Source organism: Heliconius melpomene, chromosome 21, assembly GCF_056956725.1.
Source record: "Heliconius melpomene rosina isolate 202511_hmr_F chromosome 21, ASM5695672v1, whole genome shotgun sequence".
Classification (NCBI taxonomy): domain Eukaryota; kingdom Metazoa; phylum Arthropoda; class Insecta; order Lepidoptera; family Nymphalidae; genus Heliconius; species Heliconius melpomene.
Window position 1 is genome coordinate 9,582,805 of NC_140409.1, and position 12,885 is coordinate 9,595,689.

Genomic DNA, 12,885 nt, shown 5'->3' on the forward strand with positions numbered 1-12,885 from the left:
GTGCGCGTCGACGGTTGTGGGTTCGATTCCCACTCGGGGAAATGACAAATTTTATATTTTCATTTCCTAGCACTAGCAGGAAGCAAATTATGGGATTTTAGAAAATTACTACAATTTGTAATCTTGTATGTACCCATATAGTATTCTCACGCGTCTTCTTCGTCTTCAATCACTTTTCATTTTTGTAAATGCTTTAAAATGGCTGTATTTTTAGCTGCTTAAAGCTGACATGTGAAACAAATGAATTTACACTAGTTAGTCTTGCGACGAGAACTGGTTTAGGAACCTGCTGTAAGGTGCGGGGCTAGTTTAAGTAAAATTCTGGCCTTTAACTAGGTTGAGGCCGTCCAATTATATATCGAGATACATGTTAGCACATTTATATATAATTGAAGTATGTACCTGAATAATATATACCTACACACTTTTATATGTAAGAAACGCAAATACATGTATAAGTAATTATCTTATTTAAATTGTAAAAATGTCAAAAATGGATAGGTTCATTGAATATAAGGTGCTCTACATAATGTTTACTAGCAACCGCTTAATATACACAATTACTTATCTGTAACCGGGATTTTTTTGTGTTTTTATAACATTATTGGCTTGTAGATAATATTTGTATCTATACAAAAAACCAAAGTTTCAGCTAATGCAATAAAACAGTTATTTAACCGCAATTTAGTCGAACAAAATATTTTATATTGATATAACTTTTTTATTAACCGATTGAAATAATAAATGTTCATGGAAGTTTGCCAAAATATACATAACTAGTGGGCGCGCGCAGTTTCGCTTGCTTATTTGCACCCTAAGAGTTTGAATTCAAAAAAACCATGAAACACGTGTTTAATTAAATATATTTAAGAGTCTGAATTTCAAATTTTATAAAAATCGGTGCTGGTTTAATTTTTTTTCCATACAAACTTTCAACCTCTATTTCGTCCCTTTAGAGTTAAAATTTTTCAAAATCCCTTCTTAGTGGATGTCCAGATTACGAAAGTAATCATCTGTCCAAATTCCACGTCTCTACGCACAGCGGTTACGGCTGTGCGTGCGTCTTACCTCAGTCAGTGAGGACAAGTCCTTTTATATATATAGATAGTGAAAAAATACTTTAAATCGGTTAAGCTGTTTATTATATGCCTAAGTGTGCACAAACGCACAGACAAACAGACAAAAAATTAAATATAATTGTTTTAGGTTCTATTACATTGTCAAATTTCCATTTAAGGAAGGTATAATTACGTTGTATTACGATAATGGGGATTCGCGTGCGAGGCTGCGCTCTCAAAGTAGCGCTACAGCGGCAACCAAAGTACGTAAGAGCACTAGCTTTGTGTGCGCGAACCCTATACAATCGTAGAAGAGGATGGGTCTAACACAACTTTTGTACTGATATGTCACCAAACTGCACAATGTGGTAACAGATTCGATGGTGCCTCAGCTGCATTGCTGAGACGGTGAATCATCAGTATTAAATACTGCACGTTTGGCCATACATAATGCAGTGCTATTATCAGGCCGTGACGTCGAAGGTATGATAATATTAAGAATAGCAAAAAAAATTAAGTAAAACTAAGTAGTAAGAGCGCCAGAGGTAGAATTTGACAATGGACGAGGCAAAAGAGGTGTGCACGTGCAGAGACAGTGACGTGTGACACTGCTTTCTCTCTAGCTGATAAAGTGTGAAAGAAAGAAAAAGATTTCAGGTATTTATTATTCAGAAACAGAACCGTCATCACTATGGGGATTGACAACCATCAGGTATGTCTAAAGAAAATATATATTGTACGATAACTTTAAAAATTGTAATTAAAGATTATAGTAGGTACAATGTAGCCATTTTACCAATTACTACCCAGACGTTCCTGCTTTGCACGAGTGCGATTTTGATGCCATTAGTGCTAGTCTTCTATCTTCTTCGTCTTTGATGTAGGTAGAGGTATATAACGAGAGGTTTTTGTTTTGTTTTGGATATCGATTTTGAATATATCCCAACCAATATGAAGTGAGAAATTGACATAAGCTATCATTTAATTCAAGAAATTATTTTATTAGCCGTATGTTGTTATTGTAACAGCAAGTAATAACTCCAAGAGATAATATGTACGTAATTATCAGTGTATTTATATTACAATATATTGTCATCCGCTCTACGATGAACAATCGTTTTTTTTAAATATTTATGAATAAACAATAATTATTTTACCTTTTATTTATTATATCAATTTATTTAAAAAAAAACATAGGTACTTTACGTCACTATACGTGCGCTGTAAGTAGATAGATATTATAGAAAAAAATCAGCTTCACGCTGGATCCTGCACTCAGCAGGGTAGGAGGAGAGGGAACCTCGTGTTAAGACATTCCGTTCCCCCGAATTCTGGAGGCATTGAGTGGCAGAAGTCAATGCCGCTTTTTGCCTTGACACGAGAGCGGTCCCCCTGTACTGGTAAACTTTGTTTTAATTATTATTATTTTTCTCCATTAATGACTAAAATATAATTACATTTGAAAATTATTAAACATATAGAATACTATCTATATTTGGTTGAATAAATAAGCGCGTTTAGTAATTAGGCCCCTAATGGTCTTTCTCTTTATCGACAAATATAATCTATGTTACTAGGTAATCTGTAAAGATTAATGTGATGTATCATTATTCAAATACACTTAAAACCGAATTTGTGATAACAATGTTAAATGCTATTTAGTATTTATAAATATTTTTTTGTTATCATATTTTTTAACATTGTAATATATAAACGCTTATGTAATTTTAATGGAATGCATGTTCTTATTTTTTTTTAATAATCTCTTTATCTCTTTGTTATCATTATCCTCCTGGAAACGATAAAAATAGACAATAGTTTATTAATATTAAATACACTTGTTTTTTCTCGCCCTTTCCTTTTAGTGATTTTTACAAAGATTACTATTACTTTTTTATCTATATTTACAGATTTATATGGTAAGATGATTATTAGGTTAACTACAGCTAATTTTTTAGGGTTCCGTATGTCAAATGGAACCCTTGTAGGATCACGTTATTATCCGCCTGTGAAGACAATTTATATGAAGATTGCGTAGAGATATCCGAAATTAATATCAATTAATTTCAGGTCGACGGTCCGTTAGAGCACCGAATAAAACTTCTAAGTTAATGTAATTAAAAGATACAAGTATTTAAAATGCATCGTTCTTGTTGCACTATGCATGAAATTTGCCACGTAATCAAAACCCATTGAGTATTTCCCGTGACCTACAGTTATCAAATTTGGCACGAAGTTAGAATTTACAACACACATAAAGGAAAAAGTCCGAAAAATGAAAATTTATATGTGTTTCATAGAAAAAAATAATTACAAACTAATATTTATAGTTCATTTCATACAAAATCGGTGCAAACGCCGGCAAACTTGAATTTTTATATATACTTACTTCTACAATCCTGAAATTCGTTCAGAACCCTCGGTGGGCGAGTGCGACTCGCACTTAGCTGGTTTATTTATTCAAAATTTTACCACAGTGTACATGGAAAATAGAAAAAATGTTTTTACATCTTATTTGATCAAGGGGTATAATTAAATCATTTTATGGTATGAACAAAGAAATTATATAAAAATATTGTAGATATTATTACAAGCAGCAACAAAAAAATGCCAGATATGTTCTTAATTATTTTATCTTAATCTTTGAGGTCCAAATTGTTTTTTTATAAATTTTCGCTTATCTATATATTACGTATTATCGAAACAATATCTTTCCGATAGGTCAATCAATGCAGTAAAGTACAAAACATGGTAAATATTTCTTTATCGCGACCGACTCTATATAAATGATCGATTAAGCTATTCTCATGTATTTGTGATCACGGTACGCGTCCAGTGTGTCGCTCCGTTTACCGGGAACACAATTTTTGTTGGAAAAATGGCTTCGAGAGATCCCGCCTCTGACCAACTAGTCAACTACAAAAAATCTGTTAAGGTAAAATGGTTTTATTCTCTAATAAATCTATTTTATTACTTTTCTAGGTATAATTTGTTGATTAAATCATCCTAAAAATAATACAATGTGTTAATAATATATCTTTAGTTTGCTATGAACTTTGCCATTTTTTATCAACTGTACGTTTACTATCATGTTATGATTACGATAATGTGTTATTTTGTTGAAATATTTAGATAAATGAGATACCTATAAATATGTTCATGTTTTTAAGTAAATGCATTTATTATAAATATAGTTCCAGTTACCAAAACTATTCTTTGTCTCTGTCCAAATTTATGCCCTGCGAATTTAACATTCAATTATATTTTTGATTATTACTAAAGAAAAAAAAATCAGCTTCACACTGTATCCCGCAACAGGGTAGGCATAGGGAACCTAGTGTTAAGACACTTCGTTTTCCATTTTGCTTCTTTACCTCGAGATCAGAGCGAAGAAATGGAAATATAAATTTAAATATTTCATTTCCTCGAGTGGGGATCGAACCCACAACCAGTCGCGTCTACAGTTCCACTTTGTGCCTCAGCACGACGACTGGCCTCATTGATTATTATTATTATCTATTTAATTTTATAATTGTAATTAATTATTATAACGTCGCTTGCCTCGGCAGTTGATAATATAAATGTATTTCACGATTTACGATATATTTCCAACAATAACATTTTCAAATATATGTCACCGTAAGATTATATACACCGATATTTCATAATTTTACTCGCGAAATAATAAACTATCCGAAAATTGTAAACTCTTTGAGCGCTGGCCCTGATTGTGACCACAGAGCTAAGAATTTAAAGAGGTATCAATAAAATATATTTTATAACTAAGGTTATTATAAAAATACGAGTATAAACAGCAGCTGCTTCATATAAATTATAGTTTTATTGTATTACCTAGGTATTATTTTTATGTTTTAAAATTTCGGTAATTATTCTAGTCATTAATTAATAGAAGGTGTTGGGATCAATTTCAATTAATAATATTACACAACTGTCACTTACAGTTACGGTACAAAATAGTTTAAAATGAATAAATTCAAAAACAAATTGAGTCGCGTACGGAACTTGGAAGGGCATAAGTTCATGTATACGAATTGTGTTTTATGTAGAGACTTACTTATTTGCCAAAATTTCATTGAATTTAAAATTTTGAATAGTTTTCCTAGTAAATGGTAGGCGTACCTAAGACGTAATAGTACGATATGTAGTAATGTTGGCCATTGGTGTGTTGAAAAACAAATTGCAAACGTATTATGAATAATGAAACTTATTTTAGTTCAATCTTCTAGTTTCAATTACTTAAAAAAATCTAAATTAGCTCCCCGTTGTATCCCGCACACAGAAGGGTAGGCAGAAGGAACCTAGTGTTAAGACATTTCGTTCCCCACTTTCCGCCGAATTCTAAAGGCATTGCGTGTTGAGTGGTGGCACTTAATGCCGCGTTTTGCCTCAAGACCAGAGCGAAGAAATGGAATTATCATCATCATCATCATTTCCTCGAGTGAGGTTCGACACAACCCACAACCGTTTAGATTCAGTTAATATATAATAATAAAGGAACCGTTATCAAATCATTGATATCTAAAATACAATACCTATTGTAATGCAAATAAGACAATGAATTAATTTTAACTATTACTTAATATTAATTCATTGACCGAATTGTTATTTCCAAAGTCAACTACAATTCAAATACGATTACACATATAGTTACTACAATTATAAATTATTTACACATAGGTACCAACCACCAATATTCAATTAAATTTTTGAAAATATGCAAGTCCGTTTATAGGTTAGTTTTAAAATTAAATAATTATTTGTGGTGCGGCTTATACGGCTAATTCTGAAAGTAATATTAATAGTAATTTTGTATCTTTTATTATTATGTTTTTTTTAATAACTACCTTTACGTACCAACCAGTACTCGTATGTTACTCTTTGGCAACATTCACCAAGTACCCAAGTAGATTTTTTATTCACCTTAGGGTGTCCTAAAATACCCGTTTTCAAAAGTTAACCGAATGCACATCATCATTTCCTAATTTCCTGGCTATTTGTGAGAGTCTACGTTTATTTTAATGCAATATAATTTTTCTTTCATTTATCATCATATAATTTTTATCAAACTTTACGTTTCGACCACACCACCACAGCACGAACAAAAGAAAGATTATTTTCCAACTGGCCGCAAGCGACAAAATAACTTTCTACGTCCTTTAATATCTATATATAGACGGTCCTGGCGCAGCGGCACAAGGGTGTGACTGTAACGCGACGGTTGTGGGTTCGATCCCCATTGGACAAAACGAAATATTTACTTAATGTATATTTCCGTTTCTTCGCTCTGGTATCGATTCAAAAACGCGGCGTAGAGTTCCGCCACTCAACACGCAATGCCTCTAAGATTTGTCGGAAAGTGGGGAACGGAGTGTGTTATCACTATGTTTCCCCTTCCTATAAATATAAATTTCTATACAAAATTTTTATTTAATGTTCACTGATCTTTAAATCTGACCTTACTCATTTTTAAATAAAATAGTCTTAATTTTATTTATATTATACATTTAAAGTTCCTTGTCTATCCTATCCGTGAAATAAAACCGATTACTGCCTGACCCACGAGTGAAAAATTTATAAATGTTATAAATAAGTCTTTAGGTATTAGCTAGTCTTTATTCCTCTTGTAATATATTGTAATTAATTTCAGGGTTCACCCGGTCCTATTACTACCAAATATGGTGCACCAGTAGGAGTCAAAACTGCTATCCAGACAGTGGGAAAAAATGGACCTGCTCTGTTGCAAGATGCTCAATTTTTGGATGTGATATCCTCTTTTGATAGGGAACGGATTCCAGAAAGAGTAGTACATGCAAAAGGGGCCGGTGCTTTCGGATATTTTGAAGTAACTCATGACATTTCTAAATATTCAGCGGCCAAAGTTTTTGAATCTATTGGCAAAAGAACCCCCATTGCTGTTAGATTTTCAACTGTGGGTGGAGAAAGTGGATCAGCTGATACTGTACGCGATCCTCGTGGATTTGCAGTTAAATTCTACACTGATGATGGAATTTGGGATCTTGTAGGAAATAATACTCCTATTTTCTTTATAAGGGATCCTACTTTATTCCCAAGTTTCATTCACACTCAAAAACGAAATCCTGCTACGCACTTAAAAGATGCTGATATGTTTTGGGACTTTATGACACTGAGACCCGAAACAATGCATCAACTCCTTTATTTGTTTGGTGACAGAGGTATCCCTGATGGTTATAGATTTATGAACGGTTATGGTTCTCATACTTTCAAACTTGTCAATGCTCAAGGAGTGGCACACTGGGTGAAATTCCACTATAAGAGCAATCAAGGCATCAAAAACATGCCAGTAAGCAAAGCTGCTGAGCTCGCCTCATCCGACCCTGACTATTCTATAAGAGATCTTTATAACTCCATTGGGAAAGGTGACTATCCATCTTGGACACTTAATATCCAAGTTATGACCATGGCTCAAGCTGAAAGCTGTAAGTTCAATCCATTTGATCTGACTAAAATCTGGCCTCATGCTGAATTTCCTCTTATCCCCGTGGGCAAATTAGTGTTAGACAGGAATCCTAAAAACTACTTTGCCGAAGTGGAACAAATAGCCTTTAGTCCATCTAACTTAGTACCTGGCATTGAGCCTTCCCCAGACAAGATGTTACAGGGTCGCTTATTTGCGTACAGTGACACTCACCGTCACCGCCTTGGCGCAAATTTCCTCCAAATACCTGTCAACTGCCCATACCGCGTAACAGTGGCTAATTACCAGCGCGATGGACCCCAGAATGTAGCAAACCAGGAAGATGCGCCAAATTATTTCCCAAATTCATTCTCTGGACCACGAGAATGTCCACGGGCACAACGTATGCAACCAAGATACAATGTTAGTGGCGATATTGACAGATACGATAGCGGACAAACCGAAGATAATTTCTCCCAGGCCAGCATACTATATAAAAAAGTGTTTAGCGACGACGAGAAGGAACGCACTGTGGTCAATATTGTCGGTAATTTGAAAGACGCTGCTGGTTTTATTCAAGAACGCGCCACAAAATTATTTTCACAGATTGATTCAGACTTAGGCAGTAAGGTGGCTGCAGGCCTTGCACCATATAAAAAATACCATGCCAACCTATAAACAAATTAATTAGCATGTTTTTTATTTTTGTACAATTTAATTTATAATAAAATCATGCAATATTTTTATTTCGGGACAATATAATATGATGAGGGCATTATTTTAGAAGCAATGTTATTACGTAATAATAAAGAAATTTACAATTTTTTTTTTTAATTATTCACAAACAGTGGTTTCATTAATATAACTTAACTAGCGGACGCGCGCAGTTTCGCTTGCATATTCAAGGGTGAATTCTAATAACCCATAAAACATGTGTTCAATGAAATATTTTTAAGAGTCTAAATTTCAAATTTTATAAAAATCGGTAGCGATTTAAAGATTTTTCCACACAAACTTTCAACCCCTTATTTGCACCCTTAGGGGGTGAATTCTAGAAAACCATGAAACATATGTTCAATTAAATATTTTTAAGAGTCTAAATATCAAATTTTATAAAAATCGGTGTCGTTTTAAATTTTTTTCCTTACAAACTTTGAGCCCCTATTTCACCCCTTTAGGGTTAAAATTTTTCAAAATCCCTTCTTAGTGGATGTCCAGATTACGAAAGTAAACTTTTGTCCAAATTTAACGTTTCTACGCGCAGCGGTTACGGCTGTGCGTGCGTCTTACCTCAGTCAGTGAGGACAAGTCCTTTTATATATATAGATTATGGTTTTTAAATAATCTATAAAAGTCTAATACAATTAAATGTAAAATTTTACATTTTTTTGTCCAAATTACATGTTACAAAACCCAGAGCTTATTAACGATAAGTGCCGATAAGCTAAAAAGAAAGAAAAAGGAAAAGATAATTAATTATGTAATTATAAAAAATCACGTAAAAATGTAAGGTCTATAAAACAAAATATCTATTGTACATAACCCAGATATCATGGTAAGAATATAACTACATTAATTCAGAACCATAAAAATCAACAATATATTAAAATATAAATATAAATATATATAAGTATATTACAAGGGCGTGAAAATAACAATAGAAGAAAAAATGGCAGCATTGTTTGTCTAAAGACATTATAGTATATCAAAATATCTATTATATTATTGTGAATAGTATATTATAATAATTATAGAAATGTACTCTCACTGTGATAAATATTTTGAATTTGAAAATATAATTATTACATAAATAAACTATAGAGTACCATACAGTCATTCAGAGTAAGCTACCACAGATAGTAAATAATTGATTATTTTACAAGTTAAATATTATTTGTGGTAAATATATATTTTATTTTATTATATATATTTTTATATTATTTTATATGTTAATATAATAATTATATTATAAATATGTAAAGTTAAGAAATTTAATAATATTGTTCAATTCAATTTGTGGCGACATTAGAAGCGACCTCTGAACGTTAATTGTCGAACTTATGTAAATATAATGCTACAAAATAAAAACAGATCTAGAATGGTCTAAACTGTTCATACGCCATAAACTTCTGAATTTAATAATATTATACGTCAAAAGTTTTCAGTTGTACTAAAATTGTAGAGCCTGATTTTTATTTAAGTATGCTATGACGTTTGCCGTTGCCTTCGTTTTAGGCTCAGTACTGTTATGTTACATCTTTTTTGGAAAAGTTATTGATGGCTAAATAAAAACCAAATCTTATATGGGTAAATTATATTTTGTTTCTATAATTTCTACGTTATAATTGTAGGTAAAAATTTAAAAACATAGCTTTAGAATAACATAATAAAATATATTCTTTCTACAAACTGTTCCTTTATAATTATGATATATCCTTCGGCAATTTTATTGTGACATAATAAATAGATACAAGTTGTACGTATAGCTAAAATTGTTATAGATATTAGATGTGAGAGAAATACCTGCAGTTTTTTTGTAATTTTACAAGTACAAATCGTTAGAAGTAAAAGGGTTCCAAGCTTTTATTTTAATATTATACTAATAAATTCATACCATTTTCAGTTGAAAATGTTATGTCCAAATTGTCATGAATGTCTTCGTCGTAGTGAAGGCGTCAAATGTGATCAATGCGGTTCTGTATACCATTTACAATGTACAAATGATAAAATAAACTGTTTAAGTATGGAAAGTGGTGATAAAGGTTATTACTGGATATGTCCTAGTTGTAAAACATCTGTTGGCAAAACGACTCTTGGATTTCGAAATCCTCAAACTTTACTTAATGCTATAAACGTAATAAATGAAAAGTTTGAACTTGTTAATAAAATTCAATTACCAAAATTAAATAAAGACTTGATACATTTAAAATATGTAACTGAACGTATTTTAAAACAAAATGAAGAGATACTTTCTAAAATTAATGTTTTAAATGGTGAAAGTAAAGATGAAGTGAAGACTAGCGCCAGAAGTTACTTACGACGCAGGAAACTGAATATTTCTCCGAGAACAAGACGTATTGAAGAGAAATCAACAACGATAGACCCTGAAAAACATGTAGCTTACAGAACTCGCACACGATCCTATTCTTTTTTGAAGACTTTCCTCCGTCTTAATAAAAAAGTCAATAGCGCAAAACTACTTAAATGAAAATAAAATAAAACATATACAAAATATCGTTGTCGTTTATTTTGACCACAAAGTAGATTTATTGGTTTCAGGAAACTTTTTTCGATAGTCTAGTAAATAGTATAATAGTTGGTAGTAGGAATTCTGTTTCATCTTCTTCCTCAGTGGTATGCAATTTGTTATAGGCTAGCCGCACACAAACAATGATATTGACAATAATATTATTCAATATATTATACTACGTAATATTATTGACAATATTTCATCATGGGTTGCGATGAAAATTGGAAAACGCATTCGTATGCGTACGTGTTAAATCTAAAATGAATAGAAAAAAAAGTCGTTGCATATTTACATCATTTAGCTTACTTACAAACAAAAACATTAAAAAAAGATTGATCAAAGACTGGAAGAGGAAAGAACTGAATTTAATAATTTCAATATTATTCATTAATAAAAGTACAACAAACAGAGGCCATTTGTGGCTCAGGGGCACAAAGTGTGACTGTAAATGCGACAGGTTGTGGTTTCAATTCCCGCGTGGGGAAATGAAATTTTTAATATTATCATTTCTTTGCTCTAGTGTCGAGGAAAGCGCAGCGTTGCATTCTGCCACTCAACACGCAATGCCTCCTGAATTCGGCGGAAAGTGAGGGAGTATCTTAACACAAGGTTCCCTCTTATTATCCTGCAATGTGCGCCAGACAGCGTGAAGCTAATTTTACTAACAGACGACAATTTAAAAAATTACATTAGGACGAGAGATCAATCGAGTCGCTTTTAAAAAAAATTATCTCTATTTGGTGAGAATTTTTTGTAAATATCGAGCAGCTTTTTTAGAGCACTTTTTTTTTCAATAGATGTTTTCCTTAAAAGGCCGTCGTGTCGCAGCGGGACTAACGTAAAAGGGTGTGACTGTAACGCGACGGTTGTGGGTTCGATCCCCACTCGAGAAATGCTTAAATGTCAAGAGTTGAGATGTGGTCTAAAAGTTTTGACATTTTTTTTTTATTTTTAGGATAGCAAATAATAATTAATTAAAATATATGTTTAACCTTAACCTTATTTACTTTTCAATCACTGTTATATTAAAAGTCTTTATACAAGAAGGAAGTATATATAAATATTTCAAGCCCAAACATAAAAAAAAATTAACATTCAGTCAACAGTTTAAACGTTGGATTTTTTTTCTTTCATGATGTTTATCCGTACTGTACTACGTTTGTCACAGTCATCCCTCGTTTGCACGGCGACTTTTTGCCCTACGACAAAAAGTAGTTTTAATAGAACAGATGCATTCGCCTGGATACGTTCACATGGCAGGGATTTTAAATGTGAATAAAATTTTAATTTTGATTTTAAAGCTAAATTTTATCGCGCACTGCTCCTTTACAAGCGCCGGACGAACTACCTACTACTGTATTGACGATAGATAAAAAATCGCTTGCATTACGGTCAGTGTCAGTGAGTAAATGTGTTCTGTGGTCATCACGCCCTCTGGGATTGGGTATATGTACTCTGTGCACAAATCCCTCTTCCCGCGTTCTCGGTTTGAATTTTGAAATTTGATATTGATATTTTATTGACGTATCTATGGTAACATTGAATTCTAATATAAATAAAAATATTATTTTGTTATTAATTGCTAATATTAGTGATAAAAAGTAACCAGTAATTACATATTTCACTTAAATATTATTTGATGTGTTACGTCTAAAATGTGATTACTTATTATCTTTAAAATAGTACTATGGAAAAAAGAAAATCAACAATAACTACGCTACCTGCTATAGAAACAATACAAAGAAATGTTAAGAATGTCCCTACATTTCATAATAGGTAATACAAAATCTATACTTCTATACTTAATATAATAAAGCAGAAGAGTTTGTTTGTTTCAACGCTAAGATCTGGATCTACTGGTCCGATTTACTTTGTTTTTCATTTATATGAAAGCTGCATTTTTCAGAAGTGCTATATAGCTATATAGGCTATACAATATTACATTACACATATATACTAATAAATTAAAATATTTTCTAATTTGACATGCAATTTATTCTGCCATGTCAATAACAACCGTCGCTACGAGACCGTTACCGCGACATTTTGATATTCATCCTTATGAAAACAAATTTATTAGTCACTTTTAGCATTTTATCTAGATTGAAATTATAGTTTAC

The 12,885-nt window shown here is 32.1% G+C and overlaps 3 protein-coding genes across 3 annotated transcripts in view; all 3 read left to right on the forward strand.

The window, feature by feature from the left end:
* Positions 1-3,835: 3,835 nt before the first annotated feature.
* On the forward strand, positions 3,836-8,339 carry LOC146527200 (catalase-like). The gene is made up of 2 exons (XM_085205698.1): positions 3,836-3,993; positions 6,727-8,339. The coding sequence occupies exons 1-2, from the start codon at positions 3,937-3,939 to the stop codon at positions 8,191-8,193; spliced, it is 1,524 nt and encodes a 507-aa protein (XP_085061824.1). The 5' UTR covers positions 3,836-3,936; the 3' UTR covers positions 8,194-8,339.
* Positions 8,340-8,469: 130 nt separating this feature from the next.
* On the forward strand, positions 8,470-10,749 carry LOC146527201 (uncharacterized). Its single transcript, XM_085205699.1, has one exon. The coding sequence runs from the start codon at positions 10,145-10,147 to the stop codon at positions 10,721-10,723; it is 579 nt and encodes a 192-aa protein (XP_085061825.1). The 5' UTR covers positions 8,470-10,144; the 3' UTR covers positions 10,724-10,749.
* Positions 10,750-12,452: 1,703 nt separating this feature from the next.
* The window catches only part of Dhc16F (Dynein heavy chain at 16F), a 40,558-nt gene continuing 40,125 nt past the window's right edge, over positions 12,453-12,885 (forward strand). Inside the window, exon 1 of the mRNA XM_085206646.1 lies at positions 12,453-12,541. Coding sequence (XP_085062772.1) covers positions 12,453-12,541 — 89 coding nt within the window. The remainder of the gene's footprint in view (positions 12,542-12,885) is intronic.

What these genes read in the sequence shown, in the direction of transcription:
- LOC146527200 (XM_085205698.1), top strand. Translation starts at nt 3,937, where the DNA reads ATGGCTTCGAGAGATCCCGCCTCTGACCAACTAGTCAACTACAAAAAA. An exon ending in ACTACAAAAAATCTGTTAAG is followed by an intron (nt 3,994 to 6,726) that starts GTAAAATGGTTT and finishes AATTAATTTCAG; the next exon opens with GGTTCACCCGGTCCTATTAC.
- LOC146527201 (XM_085205699.1), top strand. Translation starts at nt 10,145, where the DNA reads ATGTTATGTCCAAATTGTCATGAATGTCTTCGTCGTAGTGAAGGCGTC.